General features: G+C 37.1%; 1 protein-coding gene across 4 annotated transcripts in view; it reads left to right on the forward strand.

Moving 5' to 3' along the window:
• CHST9 (carbohydrate sulfotransferase 9) overlaps window positions 1-23635 on the forward strand; it is a 300891-nt gene that overhangs the window by 20393 nt on the left and 256863 nt on the right. For all 4 annotated transcript variants that reach the window (XR_012513133.1, XM_039463890.2, XM_074383652.1 and 1 more), the window contains exon 2: window positions 16902-17117. Coding sequence is in view for 3 of the 4 variants with exons in the window: in XM_039463890.2 (XP_039319824.1) it covers window positions 16997-17117 (121 nt within the window). In the remaining variant the exon portion in view is untranslated. The remainder of the gene's footprint in view (window positions 1-16901; window positions 17118-23635) is intronic.

Below are 23635 nucleotides of genomic sequence, written 5' to 3' on the forward strand. Positions count from 1 at the left end.
CACTACAGAAGTTTTATTAGCAGAGGACACAGAAGTAATGTAATTTGGGGACAGACAAGCTTATGTTTGGATTCTGACTCTGCTAGTTATGAGTCATGTGAACTTTTATATTTGGTGCTTACTTTTGTCTCTCAACAATAGCTATATTTGAACTTGATATTTTAGTTGTAGTCTTTACTGACTTCCCACCATGGTAGGAGATGATTTAGTCATTTTTCTTCTTCATTCAACCATACATGTATGTCCCTGTCCTTCCAATCCTCCTATTCTTCCATTATAGTGATGCCATTTTGTTTAGGGTCAGTGCTTACATTATCATGACTATGTAAATGTTATCCACGATTTAGCTGTGCAGCTTAATCTAACTTTTTTTCCTTTCCTGCATTTTCTATTTTCCCTGAAGTTAATAGTATCTTACCCTTTCATTTGCTCTAAGTTCTAAGTTTGTAACACTTATCCAAGCAAGCTCTTCATCATTGTCTAAATATTCTGTCTAGATATTAAGACAAATCATCTTGTCTGCCAGGTTTATCTTTCTAAATAGTCTCCCAAGCATCTGTTCTGCTCCAATTTGAAATGCTTGCCCTCTACACCAGTTACACAGCTGTCATCCTTCCAACCAATCTAAATTTTCTTTTCTCTCTCTCCTTCTTCAGATCGGGTTTCTGCATCCCATTTTTTTCTCTGATCTAACTTCCTTGCCTTGTTTATGTCCTCTGATAGCTTTCCGAGAGGTAGATCTTTCAAGAACTTGTCTGAAAATATTTATTTTACACACACAACCTTGACTGACACATTGATAGAATTTGGTAGCATTTAATAGAATTTTAAGTGATAATTATTTTCCTTGAGAATTCTGAAAGCATTCTTGCTCTATTGTCTTATTCTAGATTCCAGTGTTGCTATTGAAAAGGCTGACATCATTTTGATCCTTGATCCTCCTCCAATGATCTGTTCATTTTTCTCTAACAACATATATAGAACTTTTTCTTTATTACCAGTGTTCTGAAATGTCAAGACAATGTCCCTTGGTGTATTTATTTTTTATCCATTTTGCTAAGTACTCAGAGGGATCTCTTTAGATCTGGAAATTTATATCCTTCAGTTCCCTGAAATTTTCTTGAATTATGTCATTATGTTTTCTCACTTCTGTCTGAAATTCCTATTACTTAGTTATTAAATCTCTTAAATCAATCCCATTTCCTGTTTTTTTTCCCTTCAATTTTCCATCTTTTTGTTCTTTTGCTTTACTTTCTATGAATCACCGTATCTTTTAACTCATATGTTGAGTTTTTCATTTGTTTATATTTTTCATTTGCAAAGTTTTTCTTGTTTTGTCTGATTTCTTGTCTTTCATTAAGCATAGGGTCTTGTCCTCTTTTGGTGGAACCAATATTTTCTCTTATCTTTCTGAGCCTCTAATGTATAGTTATTTTAACTTTTTTGTTTTATTTTGTTTTTTTCCCCCTCCGTTCTTTGCCTTACTTCTCTTCTGGTAATCTATTGCCTTCTCTCTTGCCTTCCCTTTTCTGAGCAACCTGGTCTACCTTTCCTGGATTTGATAGCAAACAGTTTGCTTCTTCTTGGTATCTACGGAAGAACTTTCGTTTCAGCTTTTATGATCTTTAAAATTAGTTATCACTTCTTTGTCTGCATTCCATATTTATAAAACTTTATGATGTCTCTCTTGTAAAATCCCCTCCTCCCTTATCTATATTTTGTAACTGTATTTCTGTTCTAATTCATTTCCTTTCATTTTAAAGAGGTTTGAGGAGGGAGTAGAGATCAATGCATGAGTCCAATATGCCCTCATTTCACTTGAAATTCTCTTCATTAATTAGTTAACTAACTTAACTAAACTTAAGCATATTGATAGCACTAAAATTAGCACTAATTATTCATAATTTTATAGTACCCTATAGTATATAATCCTGCAAGTTTCACAATTCAGTTTTTTTTTAACATGTTTTGTACTTTAAGCTTGAATATTAACTCTGGAATGTTAATTTTTCAGAGTGGTACATTATTTCTGCTTTGATTTGCTGACATTGTTCTAGGTTTCTCTATATATCTATATTTATTTCAGTAACTACCTTAGGCAGTTACTTTGAAATTTTAATATGATAACCATTTGGTGTGGTTTCTGAAAATGCCTTAAGAGCATCCTATATGTTTCTTGTCAGTAGATATTTTTGCAGATTTAATTTAGTTTTATTTTCTAAACCAAGATTTCTAGATTAGGACCTCTGCTGTTTTAGTCCATGCTATTTCTCTATTAAATGGTTGCAGGCTAACTACACATGGGCTAGAATGTGAAACGAGAGGAAAGACAGGGAGCATATAGTAGAACTTAAAAAATATTTGCATGTGATTGTTTGAAGCTAGCAATGAGTTCTTGGCTCACAAACTTTATCTGTAAGAAACAAATCATATTCATTACAGAATATACATATACTTCTACTGTTTTATAGAGTTTTATGTTAGCCATAGAATTTTACTGTTGTGTGGGAAGCAGTATTATTCTTTCTATAAAAGATACACTACAATAACAACACATCAGATACCTAGATAATATATGATGAAGAAAGAAAAATCAATCTTCCAAATAGGTATTGATTGTCTGCTAACCATTAACAGAAGTAACTATCAACTTATCTGGTATAAGGAAGGAGGATTCTCTATAAATATAATACTTCTACAAGGATTTTATTGTTACTGTGATGAGCAAAAGGGAGAATTTAGAAATAATGTAATATATAGGTGACAACATAAAAACACATTTTATCTAGATAATCAAAACAATTGTATTTATCTATGTTTTATTATCTCACCATAAAAATATTTATTTGAAAATATATCTAGACACTGTTTAAAAATGAGCAGTGCCAAACATTTAATATAAATTATTTGTCGCAATAATTTGTTGCATAGATGTAACCTTAACTATTTGACACTAAGTGCAGATGTTGCTATTTTGCCGTAAATATTTATATTTCAAAACCAGCTTGATCCATCATTCTGTTTTATATTGTGGCTAATATTCAAATTTGGACTACTTTCTACTTACACAAAGTGTGTGGAAAGAGCAAAATGACTTTCTAACATTCTGTTGCCTATTCCCTCTTAAATTCTTCTGGGGTTTTTTTTTTAACTTGTGTTTTGAGATCTTTTGAAACTAGACATAATGCTATGAAGCTTTTAAATGTTTGTGTCTTGTCTCTTTTTCCTACACTATCCTGGTTTGGGAATATCTCACTATTTTTAGTCACAACACCCCACCAACCTCACTTGATTTTATGTATTATACTACATCCCCTGAAAGGCAGTTTCTTCTGTTAAGTTGGCATGAAAAACTCATGTCCTGTCATCACTGAAACAGAAAATGTAAATTTGAATTAGTATTGACTACCTATAGTACCCACAATACCTTATTTTTATTTAAGGTTAAAGAGTATGTCTCACATATACCTTTTCTTTTCTGACATTTCAAACTAATAGGAGGGATAGTAAATTTTTCTCATCTTTCAATTCCTTTCCTCAAAATACTTTGGTCCTTTTTTGTTTTCTTTCAATACTTTCCACACTGACTAAATCATCTTTTCAGGTTCATCTTTTTTCACTGTTTTTTTCGGGGGGGGGTGGGGCATATTTCATAGGTAACCCTAATTCCTACTGTTCCTTAAATCCTTTCCTTGTAGTTGTTTATTAATGTATATGAAAAATTTGTTTTCATGTATATTGCATGATAATATCCTTTGTTTCTTAATCACTTTTTTTACGATATGTTTCCCTCTTCATGATCTTTTCCTTTGAATTATTTTTTATATCTTGCATTTTCCTGTCGTGTGAGCTGAAAGAATCCCCAAAGGCTCTAACCTGTAACCTGTTTTATTCTCCCATTTTATCTGTGGATGCATTCAAGGTTAGCCACCATTTTATTGTACTGATTCTCATAACACTATCTGTCCATTTAATCATGCTTGGATTATTCTATCTGTTTCTGAGCTCTGGATTTAAAGAAAGGCATTAACAAACTAGAATATGTCTGGAGAGGATGATTAAACTGATTGAATGCTCCTAAACCATGTCCCATACAAAATGGCTGAAGGAATTGTGTATATTTATTGTTTATCCTGGAATAAAAAAGATTAAGTGTAGACAGGATACTTGTTTTCAATAATTGGAAAGTCTTTCATGTAAAGGAAAGAACAAATTTGTTATAAGTTGTTCTAGAAAGCTCAACTAGAACAACCTATACATGTTATAAATAAAGATAGGTTCAGGCCTGGCGCTGTGGCTCACGCCTGTAATCCCAGCACTTTGGGAGGCTGAGGCAGGAGGATCGCCTGAGGTCAGGAGTTTGAGACCAGCCTGGTCAACATGGTGGAACCCCATCTCTACTAAAAGTTGGGGTGGACTTGGGGGTTGAGGCAGGAAAATTACTTGAGTCCAGGAGGCAGAGTTGCAGTGAGCCAAGATTGTGCCGTTGCATCCAGCCTGGGCAACAAGAGCAAAATCTCAAAAAAAACAAAAAGATATAGGTTCAGATATTCTCTAATGAAGATCAGGTATTAAATCTTATTCATTTTGGCTTTACCACGTTGTCTATCACAGGGCCTTAGTCATATGTGGGCCTCATAGGTGTTTATTGATTGATTTGAATGGGCACAAATTGAAAGAATAAACGTCTCAAACAGTAAAAATAGACTATCTTTTGAAGTAAAACTATCCAATCTTTCAACAAAGACTTACTGATTACCTACAGTGTACCTGTCCCTGTGCTAAGCACCTGGAATATAAAGCTATTAACTTCTTAACATTGTAGATCATTTTTATGGACAAAGCATTCTTCTAGATATTTTTTAGGTACTAACTTATATTGCAGCAGCCTCACATGATAGGGGCTTTTATTATCCCCAGTCTAGATGTGAGAAAACTGAAGCACATGAAAGTAACCTTGTTTGTTTGTGTTTTGAGCTAGAGTCTCACTCTGTTGCCCAGGTTGGAGTGCTGTGGCACGATCTCGGCTCACTGCAACCTCTGCCTCCCAGGCCCAAGGGATTCTCATGTTTCAGCCTCCCAAGTAGCTGGAATTACAGGAGCACACCACCACGCCCGGCTAATTTTTGTATTTTTAGTAGAGACAGGGTTTCACCATGTTGGTTAGGCTAGTCTTGAACTTGTGACCTGAAGTGATCCACCCACCTCAGCCTCCCAAAGTGCTGGGATTACAGGCGTGAGCCATCACACCCAACCACATAGAGATTACTTAATGAGCTGTGTTACAAAGCTAGTAAGTGGTCAAGGTGTTGATTTGAATTCAGGCAGTCAGGCTCCAGAATCTGCATACTGAACCACTGTGATAAACCTCCTCCAAGAACAAGGTGAGAAGATGTGCATATAAACAAAAGGACACAAAGATTTTTTATTGGAATATAATCTAGTATAGTTCTTTTCTGGTGATTTCCTGGCCAATGGCTATTCTGCTGGCTTGAATATCTGTGGTCTTTATTTTCAGTCAGCTTGCACACCTCACCCGAGTGATCTTGCCCAAAAGCAAAGCTGATCATTCCACTCCCTTGTCCACAGCACAAATCTATTCATTCTCCTTGTCCACAGAACAAATGTAATCACCGTAGTTTGGCCACCAAGGCCCTCTGTGCTCTGTCTCCACCTGTACCTCTTACCTCATCTCTCCCTGAACCCTGAATTTGACCATGTGGTTAAATGAGATTTCTTGTCTGAAAAGAAAACAAGGTTATTGTGAAAATTAAATAATCAATATAAAATGCTTAGAGTAGTAGCACCAAGAATATAATAACTGCTTAAGCAATGTTAGCATATTTATTTTCATTTATTTCTGATTATCATGCAAAAACTGCTGTGCCCTAACTATAGCTTATTCTTTAGTTCCCTCACTCTATCTTAAAATTGCTTCATAATAAAATTGAGAAATAAACATTTATTGGCTTGCTTAATTTACAAATTCAGAGGTAGGGTGGGTCTAGTTGGGGTCCAGTCAGAGCTTTTCCTCTGTTTGCTGCAGATTTCTCAGCTGAGCCTCCTCTGCGCTGGCTTATTTTTCAGGCTGGCTTCCATCAAGGCAGCCAGAGAGCTGCCAGCAACAGCAGAAACTACATGCTTTCTTATTCACATTCACTGCGAGATAAAATATTACTTCCCATAACCATTCAACTGAAGCTGTGAGCTTCATTCTCAGATCACCTACAAAACAATCACTGCAGCCTAGGAAGCCCTGAGTCACCTGGTGTAGTGGGTTGAATGGTGACCCCAAAAAGCTACGTCCACATTCTAACACCCGGAACTTGTGATTTTATTTGTTAAAACAGTCTTTGCTGATGTAATTAAGGGTCAGAAAAGAAGACACACACACACACAGAGAGAGAGAGAGAGAGAGAGAGAGAGAGAGAGAGAGAGAAACACAGAGAGAGAAAGAAAGAGGAAAGGCCATGTAAAGTGGGAGGCAGAGTCTAGATCTAGGCAACCACATGCCTGGAGTCACTAGAAACCTAAAGAGGCAAGGTGGATTCTGACCTGACCTCCAAGGAGAATGTGAACCTAATCAGACCTTGATTTCAGAAATCTGGCCTCCAGAACTGTAAGAGAATAAATTTCTGTTGTTTTAAACCAGCAGATTTGTGATAATTTATGGCTGCCATAGGAAACTAATATAAGGGATCATTACTGAACCAATTATTTTAACAAAGAACATAAGATTACACTGTTGGGATTAAACTATTTCAGGCCCATTGCTGGAGCTGGAGGTGGGGGCAATCCATTCTAAACTGTGTAACTTCTACAGAGAGGAGCAGAATGGATATTAGAGCAGCAACACAGCATCCACTTTGTTATCCTTTAATTCTGCTTCTTGCTTGTAACGTGCTTATTTCTATTGGTTACACCACAACGGATCCCAATCATGGTCTTTATTCAAGAGTTTTTATTTAGCACTTCTTAGTTATGACATAACTAAAACTTCATAATTTCATTTGACTTGCTAACTGATTTACCCAATCCATAGTTATCTTAGCTCATCAGACACATCCCTCACTGATAACTCCTTCAAGTTATCTTAGATATGACCACCAAATTACCACTTTTTTGTACCACCATAGACAGATCCCAGGACTCCAAAAACTTTTTAAAGGGCTCCCTTTAAAAATCTTCTACCTCTATCTTAACTGGCCTCTTTAGAAATATATAATTTGAGTCCAGATGTACTTTATATGTTACTTAATGCAATGATGATTCTCAACTTATGTTGGTTAACATTGATCCTGATGATGCTTGACTGGCATGTAAGTCCATGCTGCATATTCTTGTGACTGTGTTTAAACAAACGTCAAATATAATATTTTTCTTTCACCCAAATTTAATGCCTTGAAATTCTTTAAAACTTCGAAATCTTTAGAATTGGAAACAAGCAGATGAGGGATGGGATGAACAAATCATTTGGCAATAACCTCTGTGATTTTCCACTCTGTAACGCAAATGTGTACAAGGTCCTTTGGTTTTAGTCTTGTGCAGTCTTTAAAGGTAGGTTATTGTTGCTTAACAAGAACAAAAAAGACTCTACACTGAATACTAGTATGTAAAATATGGGTTTAAAACTTTTTCTTCTAAGACAAAGAATATAAGGGCAAAGGCTTGTCTTCTTAAAAATTTTAATTATAATTAAATCTTAATCACAATAGCTAAAAGTAGAAGATACTTGTTAAATAAATTATAGAGAAAAATCAAAGCAACAAGGTGTATAAGGAAGCACCTATAAATTAGTGTCTAGAAAAAGAATTTATTTCTGGTTCTGTATGACAAAACATAGTGAACAGCTGAGTTATTACAGGAATAGACCATGAAACACTGTACCTGAGAAACCATTTGAAAGATATGTGAAAAAAATCCCAGCATGATTTTGCCCATTCATAGCAATTTTTCCACTGTCTTCCTTCAAAATGATACTTTGCAAATAGCATTGTACTGTGTTCGTTTTCTTTGCTGCTATATCAGATTATCACAAATTTGGTGGCTTAAAGCAATGCAAATGTATTATCTTACAGTTCTGTAGGTCAGAAGTCTAACAGGGGCTAAAATTAAGGTATCAGCAGGACTGCCGTCCCTTCTGCAGGTTTGAGTAAAATCTGTTTCCTTGTCTTTTTTAACTGCTAGAAGCCACCTACATTCTTTGGCTCATGTTTCCCTTTCTCTGTCCCCCAAATGAACAAAGATGAGTCCAGTCCTTCTTAATATCATATCACTCTGACTTCCTCCTCTGCCTCACTCTTCCATTTTTCAAGACATTACATGGGGTACACTCAGATGATCCAGAATGATCTCCCTATGTTAAGGCTGGCCTATTAGCAAACTTCTTTCCCTCTGCAAACTTAATTCTCCATTGCCATGTAATGTCTCATATTCACAGGTTCTAGTGATTAGGAATGGACCTTTTCAGGGGGCTCATTGTTCTGCTTGCCACATGTACCATTGTCAAATTCCTGGCCTCGGTAATTGTATTATGCTTATGTGAAGTGTTATCCTTTGAGGAAACTGGATAAAAGGTGTGAAGGCACTCTATGCTATTTTTACAACTTCTGTGTAAGTCTAAAATTATCTCAAAATAAAAGTTTAAACAATCTCATGTTTTTGGAGAAATGAGTGAAAACATATAGAAATAATTACAAAATTTGAGGAATTATACAATATTGAAATAGATTAAAATAGGGTTATTTAACTTCTAAACTAGTAAATGAAATAACAAATGATAAGAGTCACATTCTTTGTTTAATTAAAAACAGTTTAGTAAATATTTACTATAAATGGTTGTTACATATTTTACAGTGACTTAAATGAGGACTATCTCAGTTTCTGTCCCTTTAAATAAACCAATGCCTATAATTGACTAAATATCATTAAACTACTTACCATAGTTTAATTTCACTATGGTTGATAGAAACAATACATTTTCAGAACATTTATGTGCCTACCAAGCCTATCAAATGAAAATCTAAACCCCTTAAGCCAATTTCTACTAAGGTGTTTATAATAAATTTCATACTGTTTTTATAGTTTTCTAAAAGACCATCACATTCTATTTTACTTACTATTTTGTAAAGCTGTGGGATACAAAGGGCAGATTTTATTGACCTGTTTTTACAAAGAAAATTAGGAAAATCATGAAAAGTTACATGAAGGTTTCTGGTCAAGAAAGAAGTGAATTTAAATTTGGGTATTCTAGTCTGCTCCCCAAACAACCAAAGGCAGATAAAATTTAAAAATGAAAAAACAAGAAGACCCAATCAGTCTCAAAATCAAGAACAGAAGTAAACAAACAAAAATGGTGAAATAAGCTGAAATTGTAAGCCTGTTAGGCTTTAAATTTGGAAGCTGCTGGAACAGCTAGAAGATTAACTCCTAACTAGGAGCTGGGAGGCAGGCTCGTTGATTGAAAGCAAGGACAGCCACTCAGGAGGCAATCTATGCCCCAATGAGAAAGAAGGTGGAAATAAATGAATGATAGCAATCTCCACCTGGAGCTGTAGTGTTTAGAATGTGCTAGTCTTAGAGAAGCAGACAGACTAAGACACAGACAGAAGCACTGGAAAACCAGCTAATCTGCAGCCTAGCTCTCTTGTCTACAGTAGTACCAATGTCACTCTAGGTCAGGGGATACCAAGCCAACAATGGGAAAACTTAGCTCTGAACAAGAGCCCAAAGAGAATTTTGGAGATAACTGCAAAATTGTTTGATAAGGAAGGAAGTGCACAAAGAGAAAAAGAAGATAAAGAAAAAGAAAAAAAAATCAAAAGCCTTTCACTAAAATGAATGTAAACATCAGAATTTTAAAAAACATAAATAAATATAATGCTATGAAAGAGAGGCCATGAAACAAAATTTAACCTTTATGTTGCAGTCTGACAAAAACTTAGAAATATATTTTAAATATGCAAACAGATAAGATAAAGGATAATTTTCAATTAGATGGTATATAACTTGAAAAGTAAAGAAAAATGAAACGAGCAAGTGAATATGAAATAAGTAGGAAGTAAATACAGTGTTAAGAACAACCTAACAGGCAAAAGAAACACTAAGATATAGATAAAGACAGAGAAATTGCTAAGTTACAAAGTGGCTCAAAAGACTTTACCCATATTACAGCTTAAGAAAAAAGGAACATTTTAAAATAAATGGCTGAGTATTTGAAAACCTTGTAAAGTGTATTGAAAGGTGTCAAAATTTAGTAAGGGTTTCAGAAAAAAATGTTAAGAAAAAAAAGCTGAAAATAGTTTGTCAAGACAACTTCAGCAGTCCCATTACTGGATATACCCAATAATATAAATCATTCTATCTATATCCAATGATATAAATCATGCACATGCTTGTTCATTGCAGCGCTATTCACAATAGCAAAGACATGGAATTGACCTAAATGCCCATCAGTGGTGCACTGGATAAAGAAAATGTGGTACATCTGTACCACAGAATACTATGCAGCCATAAAAAAGAATGAGATCATGTCCTTTGTGGGAACATGGATGGAGCTAGAGGCTATTATACTTAGCAAACTAACCTGGGAACAGAAAGCCAAATACCACATGTTCTAAGTGGATGCTCAGTGATGAGAATACGTGGACACATAGAGGGGAACAGCAGATACTGGGGCCTATCAGAAGGTGGAGGTTGGGAGGATGGAGAGGGTCAGGAAAAATAACTAATGAGTACTACGCTTAATACCTGAGTGACAGCTATTAAGCATAGTACTTATTAGTTATTTTTTGATGACAACAAACCTGTCTTATGTGAGTTTACTTATGTAACAAACCTGTATTATACTACTGAACTTAAAAGTTAAAAAAAGATATAATATTGAATCAATAGAACAGAACAGTGTCCATGTAAACACACACATATATAGGAATTTGATAAATAACAAAACCACCATTAAGAAATAGTAGTAGAGGATAAACTACTCAATAAACAGAGTTGGACTTTAGTTATCCATATGGAGTGGTTATGTTACAAAGCACACAAAAAAACAGATTCCAGGTGGATTCAGGCACTCAGTATAATAAAACAGAACTTAAAAGCTTTTCAAAGCAAATATAGACAAATTTTGTGATTTGAAGATAAGGAATGTTACCTCTGAAAATTCATCAAACACAAACTAAGCTTGATACTGCCCATTTCCTACCCTTCCCTGTGCCTTGAGAGGCTCGCTGAAGGGACTGCAACAAAGGGCTGCCTGGTCCTCTGGCTCTCAGTTGGGGTTGACAAATGGGAGTAACTGACAGAAGTTCTAAGGGCAGGAAGAAATTGAGGATGGGATAATGATACTTCTCATTCCCTTAATACCTGGCTGTAGCATGTTGTCTGCATCTTTCTACAATGGACAACAGTTCCCATCAGCCACCCTTCTTTCAGCCACTCTCTCTGGGTTCAAGGAATAGCTCTCTACCTCTGTTTCTTTCCCACTAGGAGTGGTTGCTGTTAACTTGCTCTAGGTACTTGTTCTATCCCTTCCTGGTGTCCTCAACCCTGACCATATCTTTATAAGCGGTCAATTTATTGAGCTCTCCTTAATTATCTCATGTTTTCTTTCAAGGCTCTAGCTGGTAAATCAAAAAAGAAAACTAATGACAAAATGAATCTAAAACTTCTGTATGACCAAACAACCACACGAGCAAAGGAAAAATGGGAGGAAGGGAGGAGCGAAAAATCACAGACAAGATTTTTGTCATGTCAGTGTAGTCAAAGAATTACTATTTCCAATGCATAGAAAACTGCAAATTAATAAGAAAAATGGGTATGATATACAAACAAGAAATTCGTATATGTGGGGGGGGAACAAAATAAAAATGAAATACAGAATTACAAATTTCAATCCTCACACAACTGCTGGTCCTCATTACGTCCTCTCTCACCTCCTGGGCAGTGGTGCATTGAGAAATGAACAGGAGACGAGGCACCGGGGCAGTCAGGTCAGTACCTGTCTTGCAGTTTGTCTGGGAATGATAGCAGTGGGGTGACTGCTGGAGGGTTTTACAGAGAAAGGAGTCACTGGGGAAAGAGGCTGAGGATAAGATCGAACTGGAGGTGTTGATGGAGTTGTGTTTCACCAGAACCTGGAAAAGATGGAGGCAAAAGTGAGGACTCTTGCTTTTCAGAGACAGAGGCAAAGATGTGTGGATGTGGACTGATGAAGGTCAACTTGTAAGGGGTGGTAGTAAACTGAGGGAGTTGAGTTCATCCCTGATGGTCTCTGTTTACCTAGAGAGTGGGAAGGAGATAGAAGATGGTGGGGCTGCTGTGGGAGGTGTGAGAAGGGGGCTACCAACGCTCTGGGAACAGCAAGCCCCCGACTCCTCGTTTCTTCATGCTAAACTGCCTGCATCATTTGATCCACACTGACCTGCCCCAAAACCCCACCACTCCTTCCCTAAAATCATAAATGTCTGCTAAACTGGGAAACTCACAATTTCCTATATGTAAATTGCCTTCAGCAAGTAATTTATTGCTATACTTTAATCACCATATACTTCTGTTTGTAGCCACAATTACTTAAAAGAATAATTTTTAAACTTTTGGAAAAGAGATGACAGAATGAAATAATTATATTTCTTTTCATAATTGTTAGAGATAAAAAGATATGCAAATAAAAATATTTTTAACAAAGAAACGTGTATCCTATCTTTATTTCTCCCTATTTCTTCATTTGGAGGTTAGGACTAAGGATTTACAAATACAACTATAAAAAGTATCAATTACCTGTATTTTGTTATTGGCGCTCCAAATTCAGTTCAATGCAACAAGTTGTTAAGTACCTATTAAGCTCAAGGTATTGTGTTTATGAGAGGGAGAGGAAGGAGTTATACAAAATACAGGAAGCATTTGGCTGTAGAAATGTATAATGCTCGTACATAAAGCAGCATTATTCCAAGTAATTTCAATCTCCAGTAGTCTGCACTTTTTCCGCAGGCTTGGAGATAGATATATGATCTCCAAATAGGTGTGTTTTCCCATCACAGCTGACCTTCAGATTTGCTTAAAGCAATCCTCCTGCTCCTACCACCTCACCTTTGTTTAATGAGAGCTATTTCCTAATGCCAACGTTGGGTTAATGGACTGAGATGGGAGAAAATCAAACATATCTCTCCATTTTACGCCAGATTGCCTTTCTGCCTTGTGGCTTTATTCACTCAATCCTACTCACATCTGCCATAATAACAATTATGGGTTTTCTACTGCTTTCTCACCCAGGAGGATATGTCAAAGGATAGTAGCATCTCCTGAAGAAAGGAAGGGCAAATTCTTAATCTTTTTCCAGCATCGTAGGTAATAATTTTCTTCAAACCCCCAAGGAGTACTCCTTTTGGCTCTTACACCCACCATTCCCATGGGTTTGTAGCTCTGCTTTGATTTATGAGTTTTCTTCTAGCCTTTTCTCTTGTGAGATAAGTTTTAATTATGTAGACAGATTGTAAAAGTCTCTTTCTTCTTGTAAACAACTATTTCTTTGTTAGTACTAGATTTTGTTTAACTGGTTTCCTCCTATCTGAATCTTCTTATGGACCTGGGAATTATTTCTGTTCATTGTTTAATGGCAGCCTCAAGAGAAGAGAAAGCTGGCATCATTTCATAGCTTCTCTCGAGGGATTCAATCTGGAACACCTCAAACTGCAAATCTCCTTTGGGAACTTTCTTTGTTACATATATTTTGAAGCCCATAATATTTTAGTTTAGATTTAATATAAAAGCAAAGTATCACCCATCATATAAGCAGTATGATAATACTCTCGGCTCTTCTACTTATTTAAAAACTTTCTTTACTACCTGAATCAAGGAAATGCCTAAAATCCTCAAAAGCACTAGCGAACAGTTTCTCCTTCCTCACAGAACTCAGAGAAGTGGATTTGAGAAAGCGTCTTAAGTAGCGCTGACAAACAGATCTTACTCTGGCCCCTTCCAGGTCAGAGTTAAAATGTAAAGAAAAATAAGGCCGAGCACAGTGGCTCACACCTATAATCCCAGCACTTTGGAAGGCCAAGGTGGGTGGCCTTCCACCTGAGGTCAGGAGTTCCAGACCAGTCTGCCCAACAATGGAGAAATCCCGTCTCTACTAAAAATAAAAAATTAGCCAGACATGGTGGCAAATGCCTGTAACCCCAGCTACTTGGGAGGCGAGGCAGGAGAGTCACTTGAACCCAGGAGTCAGAGGTTGCAGTGAGCCGAGATTGTGCCATTGCACTCCAGCCTGGGCAACAAGAATGAAACTCCATCTAAAAAAAAAAAAAAAAAAAAAAGTATATATATATAAAGAAAAATAACTAGGCCAGGTGCAGTGGCTCACACCTGTAATCCCAGCACTTTGGGAGCCTGAGACAGACAGGTCACCTGAGGTCAGGAGTTCAAGACCAGCCTGGACAATATGGTAAAATACTGAAATACTGTCTATACTAAAAATACAGAAAATAGCTGGGTGTGGCTCGCAGCTTTAGTTCCAGCTACTCAGGAGGCTGAGGCAGGAGAATCGCTTGAACCCGAGAGGTGGAGGTTGCAGTGGGCCAAGACCACACCACTGTATTCTAACCTGGGTGACAAAGCGAGATTCCATCTCAAAAAAAATGAAAAGAAGTATTCATGACATGAATTTTTTCTCATTCTGCATAAAAACTTTAAACTATTTGATGACCTCTTTTTCTAATCAAGAAATCATTCTAATTACTTAATAGATTCACTTCTAATTCTGACCTTTTACATTACTTTTGAAGCCCATTTGTGTGAGAATTGGTTTTTTGTTTTGTATTTTTTTGAGACAGGATCTTGCTCTGTTGCCCAGGGTGGAGTACAGTGGCACAATCACCACTCACTGCAGCCACAACCTTTCAGACTCAAGGGAAATGCCAGCCCTAAGGACTGTAGGAACTCAGGGTTGACAGGAGGGCTTCAATTGAGTCATTTCATGCTCTTATTTCTCAGATTTCTTATTTCTCAGCTCACTTTGTGAGCTCCTTTAAGAGATGAGCAATTCTAGAATCATAGAGTTAAATGTGGTATCATGGATATGAGCTACAGTTTTTTTTTTAATTTTCATTTATTTATTTATTTGACACACAGTCTTGCTCTGTTGCCTAGGCTGAAGTGCAGTGGCCTGATCACAGCTCACTGCAGCCTCCACCATTCTGGGCTCAAGTGATTCTCCCACCTCAGGCTCTCCGGTAGCTGGAACTATAGGCACATGGCACCACGCTGGACTAATTTTAAAATATATTTTATGTTTTTTAGAGACAGGGCTCACTATGCTGCCCAGGCTGGTCTTGAATTCTCGGGGGTCAAGCAATCCTCCTACCTCAGCCTTCCAAAGTATTAGGATTACCGGCATAAGCCACCTTGCCCAGCCCTGAAAATTGGTTTTGCCATGAATAGCTAAATATTATCCTTTAACCAGACTAGCAATTTCCCATAGCAGTTTTTAACTTTTAACTGGCACCCCATCAAACACCTCTTAAACAGGCAAAATCGATATTTTCCCTCAAAGACTCTCCTCAAAGATTTTGAGGCAATGGAATAGAAGAGATAACTTCTAGATGCTGCAATGTGCATGGTATCTTCATATTGAAGAAACATTTATTTAACTCACCCAGAGGAGCTGTGTTCTGTGGCTGAGGAACAGAGCCAGGGTTTCTGGCCAGCATTAAATACAAAGCCATGACCTTGGTCCCATTAGCCGGGCTGCTAACCAGGTGTGCTCACTATGCAGGTTACTGCATACTTTTGTGCAGTTCATTGGGAATAGGGATTCTTTTGCTTGCTTGTTTTTTAATTTTAATTTTAATTTTATTTTGCTTTAAGTGCCAGGATACACATGCAGAACATGCAAGTTTGTTACATAGGTGTACATGTGCCATGGTGGTTTGCTGCACCCATCAACCCATCATTTAGGATTTAAGCCCCGCATGTACTAGATATTTGTTCTAATGCTCTCCCTCCCCTTACTCCCCACCCCCAACAGGCCCTGGTGTGTGATGTTCCCCTCCCTGCGTCCAGGTGTCCTCATTGGGGAACAGGGATTTTTAACGTGGGTTTCAGTGAAGGTACATGAACACTTTGGCATTTTATGCAAGACTTTGTGTGTGATTATACTTTTCTAAGGAAAGGGCTCACATTTTCATCAGATTCTCAAAAATGGATGTGATTAAAAAAAATAAAAGGTTAATGTTATATTAAATGAGATTGTTCTAAAGAAAAGTCATTTCAGTATTTTTTTTAAGTAGCTCTTTATTACTGAGGTAGATTTCTATAATCTGAGGTAGATTTCAATAATTTCATGTTACTGTGGGAGAGTTCCTTGAACCCTGGCCTTTTAATATTTATCTTTTTATGCCTCTGAAGAATTTGAAATGTGTCCTTTCAATGGAAGAAATCTGTTACTTTATATGAGAGAAAATGATAGATTATACCTTCCATTTTTGAACTTTATATATTCTTAAGACATGAAGTGATTTTTCCTTATAATTCTCCAAACATGTTTCTCAAAACCCATTCTTTAACAACCCATCCTGTTATTCTTCCTACTTGAAATTATTCTAAGTTATTCCAAACCTTACTTTACACTTTACAGTATAGGAGGGCTTAAGTCTGGCCAGACATTGCCTAATTAAATGTTAGAATCTTACTCATTAATTGTAGGATAATACAGTCCTTAGATAAGATAAAGTATATGACAGAAAATTGCCATTCTAGAAACATCTACTACAGCCTTTTCTGTCTTCAGAGCATTACTGTGCACATTAACTCTTCAGAATTGTTGAGATACTGCATATTTATACCATATTTGAGAATTGATGTTAGGAGACATGTACAATGTAGATTTCTTTTTAAAATTCTAGGTTACTTTATGGAATGGACCCTTAAAGAACAAGAAAAGACTGAAGCCTGATGGGAAAACAAATCATGTGGTCTTCAGATTCTGAAATGAGGAGAAATGCAGCCATCTGAAATGGTCATGAACCCCAAACAAGTCTTCCTCTCTGTGCTGATATTTGGAGTAGCTGGGCTACTCCTCTTCATGTATTTGCAAGTCTGGATTGAAGAACAACATACAGGTAACACATGTGCTTTTTCTTCTATTTTAATTGTAACAATAATGACTATTTTAAATTAGTTGTGATGCTTATTAATATATTATGAATCACAATATTTTCAACAACAAAGAATGAGTCATAAGCTAAAATTCCCAGCTCCTAAAAGGAAGGAAGATTATACAACTCTGGTGGTAGGCATTTGTTTGGTAGCTTACCAATGGGAATTTTTGTTATCTCAGTGGGGAATAGCAGTGCTCCCATAGTCCAGCAAGAACTGCTTGTAGAGAAGTATAGCATTTATCCTACTTCTTGTTTGTCCATGGAGCATCAGGCATAAGCCTAAAAGGACCTGAATGTACAGCAGCCTCTCTTTTAATTCCTTCTTAATTTGTGTTGATACTTAAAATTGGTACAAAAATCATTTAACACCTTTATTATAAAGGCAGGGTTGGCAAATCTTTTCTATAAAAGACTAGATCACAAATACTTTAATCTTTGCAGGCCATACCATCTCTACCACTATCAACTCTGCCAATATATCAAGAAGCAGCCATGGATTACATGTAAACAAATGGCTCAGGCTGCATTCCAATAAAACTTTATATGCAAAAACAGCTGGTAGGCCAGATTTGGTTCACAGGCAATAGTATCCTGATCCCTGCTATGCTCATGTTGTATTTTTGTCATTCGGTTTGCAATTGCTGCACATTGGAGGTACTCAATTACTATTAAATATGATTATATTTATAATGATAAAGTAAATGGCTTAGAATATCATAGAAATTTATACATGCAGTTCTTGTGAAATTCCAATGGTGTCCATTGGTAAAAACAGACTATTGCTTATGACTTTTAAGGATAATGAAGTAAAAACAGAAGAATGATTTCTTGATTGTTCCTAATTGTGGACCATTTTCTTCTTTTTTATTGTGCTTTAAGCTCTAGGGTACATGTGCACATCCCGCAGGGTTGTTGCATAGGTACACACATACCATGGTGGTTTGCAGTCTCTGTTCCCCCGTCGGTTACATCAGGCATTTCCTCCAGTGTTTTCCCTCCCCAGCCTCCCTGCCCCTCACTGTCCCTCCCCTAGCCCCCCATCCCACAACCTACGCCAGTGTGTGATGTTCCCCTCCCAGTGCCCACATGTTCTCATTGTTCAACACCCTCCTATGAGTGAGAACATGCAATGTTTGCTTTTCTGTTCTGTGTCAGTTTGCTGAGAATGATGGTTTCCAGATTCATACATGTCCCTACAAAGGGCACAAACTCGTTGTTTTTTGTGGCTGTATAGTATGCCACAGTGTATATGTGCCACATTTTCTTTCTTCAGTCTATTATTGATGGGCATTTGGGTGGCTTCCAGGTCTTTGCTATGGTAAACAGTGCTGCAATGAATATACATGTGCATGTGTCTTTATAATAGGACGATTTATAATCGTTTGGGTATATACCCAGTCATGTGATTGCTAGATCAAAGGGAATTTCTATTTCTAGATCCTTGAGGAATTGCCACACTGTCTTCCACAATGGTTGAACTAATTTACACTCCCACCAACAGTGTGAAAGTGTTCCTTTTTCTCCACATCCTCTCCAGTATCTGTTAGTCTCCAGATTTTTTAATGAACACCATTCTAACTGGTGTGAGATGGTATCTCAATGTGGTTTTGATTTGCATTTCTCTAATGACCAATGATGATGAGCATTTTTTCATATGTTTTTTGGCGGCATAAATGTCTTACTTTGAAAAGTGTCTGTTCATATCCTTTGCCCACTTTTTGATGGGTTGTGTGTTTTTTTTTCTTGTAAATATGCCTAGTTATTTGTAGATTCTGGATATTAACCCTTTGTCAGATGGGTAGATGGCAAACATTGTTTGCCAGTGCACTCTAATGATTGCTTCTTTTGCTGTGCAGAAACTCTTTAAGTTTAATTAGATCCCATTTGTCTATTTTGGCTTTTGTTGCTATTGCTTTTGGTGTTTTAGTCATGAAGTCCTTGCCTATGCCTATGTCCTGAATGGTATTGCCTAGGTTTTTTTCTAGAGTTTTTATGATGTTAGGTCTTATGTTTAAGTCTTTAATCCATCTGGAGTTAATCTTAGTGTAAGGTGTCAAGAAGGGGTCTAGTTTCTGCTTTCTGCACATGGCTAGCCAGTTTTCCCAACACCGTTTACTGAACATGGAATCCTTTACCCATTGCCTGTTTTTGCCAGTTTTGTCAAATATCAGATGGTTGTAGATGTGTGGCATTGTTTCCGAGACCTCTGTTCTGTTCCATTGGTCTGTATCTCTGTTTTGATACCAGTACCATGCTGTTTTGATTACTGTAGCCTTGTAGTCTAATTTGAAGTCTGGTAGCATGATGCCTCCAGCTTTGTTCTTTTTACTTAGGATTGTCTTGGCTATGCAGGCTCTCTTTTGGTTCCATATGAAATTTAAAGTGTTTTTTTTTGTTTGTTTGTTTGTTTGTTTGTTTTTTCAGTTCTGTGAAGGTCGATGGTAGCTTGATGGGGATAGTGTTGAATCTATAAATTACTTTGGGCAGTATGGCCATTTTCACGGTATTGATTCTTCCTATCCATGAGCATCAGATGTTTTTCCATCTGTTTGTGTCCTCTCTTATTTCGTTGAGCAGTGGTTTGTAGTTCTCCTTAAAGAGGTCCTTTACATCCTTTGTTAGTTGTATTCCTAGGTATTTTATTCTCTTTGTAGCAATTGTAAATGAGAGTTTGCTCATGATTTGGCTCTCTTTTAGTCTGTTATTGGTGTATAGGAATGCTTGTGATTTCTGCACATTGATTTTTGTATCCTGAGACTTTGCTGAAGTTGCTTATCAGCTTGAGGAGGTTTTGGGCTGAGACAATGGGGTCTTCTAAATATATGATTATGCCATCTGCAAATAGAGACAATTTGACTTCCTCTTTTCCTAATTGAATACCTTTTATTTCTTTTTCTTGCCTAATTGCTCTGGCTAGAACATCCAATACTATACTGAATAGGAGTGGTGAGAGAGGACATCCTTGTCTAATGCCAGTTGTCAAAGGGAATGCTTCCAGTTTTTGCCTGTTCAATATGATATTGGCTGTGGGTTTGTTGTAAATAGCTTTTATTATTTTGAGACATGTTCCATTGATACCTAGTGTATTGAGGGTTTTTAACATAAAGGGCTGTTGAATTTTGTCGAAGGCCTTCTCTGCATCTATAGAAATAATCATGTGTTTTTTGTCTTTTGTTCTGTTTATGTGATGGATAACATTAATTGATTTGGGTATGTTGAGCCAGCCTTGCATCCCCAGGAGAAGCCTACTTGATTGTGATGGATAAGCATTTCGATGTGCTGTTGCATTTGGTTTGCCAGTATTTTATTGAAGATTTTTGCATCAATGTTCATCACTGATATTGGGCTGAAGTTTTCTTTTTTAGTTATGTCTCTGTCAGGTTTTGTAACAGGATGATGTTGGTCTCATAAAATGAGTTAGGGAGGATTCCTTCTTTATGTATTATTTGGAATAATTTCAGAAGGAATAGTACCAGCTCCTCTTCATACATCTCGTAGAATTCGGCTGTGAACCCATCTGGACCTGGATTTTTTGGTTGGTAGGCTATTAATTGCTGCCTCAACTTCAGACCTTGTTACTTGTCTATTCAGGTTTCAACTTCTTTCTGGTTTAGTCTTGGGAGGGTGCAAGTGTCCAGGAATTTATCCATTTCTTCCAGATTTACTGGTTTATGTGCATAGGGCTGGTTTTTAGTATTCTCTGATGATGGTTTGTATTTCTGTGGAATCAGTGGTGATCTCCTCTTTGTTGTTTTTTATTGCGTCTATTCAATTCTTATCTTTTTTTCCTTTTTATTAGTCTGACTAGTGGTCTATTTTGTTGATCTTTTTAAAATACCAGCTCCTGGATTTAATTATTTTTTGAAGGTTTTTTTGTGTCTCTAACTCCTTCAGTTCTGTTCCGATCTTAGTTATTTCCTGTCTTCTGCTAGCTTTTGAGTTTTTTTTTTATCTTGCTCCTCTAGCTTTTTTCAATTTTGATGATAGGGTGTCGATTTTAGATCTTTTCTCACTTCTCATGTGGGTATTTATTGCTATAAATTTCCCTCTAGACACTGCTTTAAATGTGTCCCAGAGATTCTGGTATGTTGTGTCTTCATTCTCATTGGTTTCAAAGAACGTTTTTATTTCTGCCTTCATTTCATTGTTTATCCATTTGTCATTCAGGAGCAAATTGTTCAGTTTCCATGTAGTTGTGTGGTTTTGAATGAATTTCTTAATCCTGAGTTCTAATTTGCACTGTGATCTGAGAGACTGTTCGTTATGATTTCTGTTCTTTTGCATTTGCTAAGGAGTGATTTACTTCCAATTATGTGGTCAATTTTAGAGTAAGTGCAATACGGTACTGAGACGAATGTATGTTCTGTGGATTTAGGGTGGAGAGTTCTATAGATGTCTATTAGGTCCACTTGGTCCAGATCTGTGTTCAAGTCCTGGATATCCTTGTTGATTTTCTGTCTCATTAATCTGTCTAATATTAACAGTGGAGTGTTAAAGTCTCCCACTATTGTGCGGGAGTCTAAGTCTCTTTGTAGGTCATTAAGAACTTGCTTTATGTATCTGGGTGCTCCTGTATTGGTTGCATATGTATTTAGAATAGTTAGCTCTTCTTGCTGCATTGATCCTTTTACCATTATGTAATGTCTTTCTTTGTCTCTTTTGATCTTTGTTGGTTTAAAGTCCATTTTATCAGGAACTAGGATTGCAACCCCTGCCTTTTTTTGCTCTCCATTTGCTTGGTAAATCTTCTTCCATCCCTTTATTTTGAATCTGTGTGTATCTTTGCATGTGAGATGGGTTGCCTGAATACAGCACACTGATGGGTCATGAGTTTTTATCCAATTTGCCAGCCTGTGTCTTTTGATTGGGGCATTTCAACCATTTACATTTAACGTTAACATTGTTATGTTTGAATTTGATCCTGCCTTTTGTTACTGGTTGGTTGTTGTGCCTGTTAGTTGACATCATTTCTTCATTGCATCATTGGTCATTACCATTTGGTATGTTTTTGCAGTGGCTGGTACTGGCTTTTCCTTTCCATGTTTAGTGCTTCCTTCAGGAGCTCTTGTAGGGTAGGTTTGGTGGCAAAGAAATCTCTCAGCAATTGCTTGTCTGTAAAAGATTTTATTTCTCCTTCACTCATGAAGCTTAGTTTGGCTGGATATCAAATTCTAAGTTGAAAGTTCTTTTCTTTAAGTATGTGGAATATTGGCCCCATTCTATTCTGGCTTGTAGGGTTTCTGGGGAGAGATCTGCTGTGAGGGTTTCTGGAGAGAGATCTGCTGTGAGTCTGATGGGCTTCACTTTGTGGGTGACCAGACCTTTCTCTCTGGCTGCCCTTACCATTTTTTTTCCTTCATTTCAACCCTGGTGAATCTGATTATTATGTGCCTTGGGATTGCTATTCTTGAGGAGTATCTTTGTGGTGTTCTCTGTATTTACTGGATTTGGATGTTGGCCTGCCTTGCTAGATTGGGGAAGTTCTCCTGGATAATATCCTGAAGAGTGTTTTCCAGTTTGGATTCATTCTCCCCATCACATTCAGGTGCACTGATCAAGCATAGATTAGGTCTTTTCACATAATCCTGTATTTCTTAGAGGCTTTGTTCATTTCTTTTCACTCTTTTTTGTGTAATCTTGCCTTCTCATTTTATTTCATTAAGTTGATCTTCAATCTCTGATATCCTTTCTTCTGCTTGATCAATTCAGCTATTGAAACTCGTGTATGCCTTGTGAAATTCTCGTGTGTGTTTTCAGCTCCATTGAGTCATATATCATCTTCTCTAAGCTGGTTATTCTAGTTAGCATTTTGTTTAACCTTTTTTCAAAGTTTCTTAGTTTCTTTGCATTGGGTTAGAACATGTTCCTTTAGCTCAGAGAAGTTTGTTATTACCCACCTGAAGCCTGCTTCTGTCAGTTTGTCAAACTCATTCTCCATCCTGTTTTGCTCACCTGCTGGTGAGGAATTGTGGTCCCTTGGTGGAGAGGGATTCTGGTCTTTGATAATTTCATCCTTTTTGTGCTGCTTTCTTCCCATCTTCATGAATTTATCTACCTTTGATCTTTGAAGTTGGTGATTTCAGATGGGATCTCTGAGTGGACATCCTTTCTGTTGATATTGAAGCTATTTCTCCTGCATGAGGCATTTTATTTATTGATTTATTTTTGGTTATGTAGTTGTTAGGAAGCTGCTTGATGAGGCAGTCTGTCATTTGTCTGCCCGCAGAGGCACTGCTGGATTGTCTCGGGCTCAGCCTGGCTGCTGGGTAGTGTTCCTCTGGGTTTTGTTTACACAGGTGTGGTTACACCTACCTTCCCAATGGCAGGCGTCCTTCCTCCTCTGAGTGCGATCATCCCAGGTTGAGTTCAAACTGATGTACTGGCTGCAAAACTCTAGCCAGAGGGCTTCAGTTTGCTGGACTTTGTGGGAGTGGGACCTACCAAGCTGTATCACCTGTTTCCCTACTTTCAACTCTCCC

The sequence above is a fragment of the Saimiri boliviensis genome, chromosome 13 (assembly GCF_048565385.1).
Source record: "Saimiri boliviensis isolate mSaiBol1 chromosome 13, mSaiBol1.pri, whole genome shotgun sequence".
Taxonomy (NCBI): Eukaryota; Metazoa; Chordata; class Mammalia; order Primates; family Cebidae; genus Saimiri; species Saimiri boliviensis.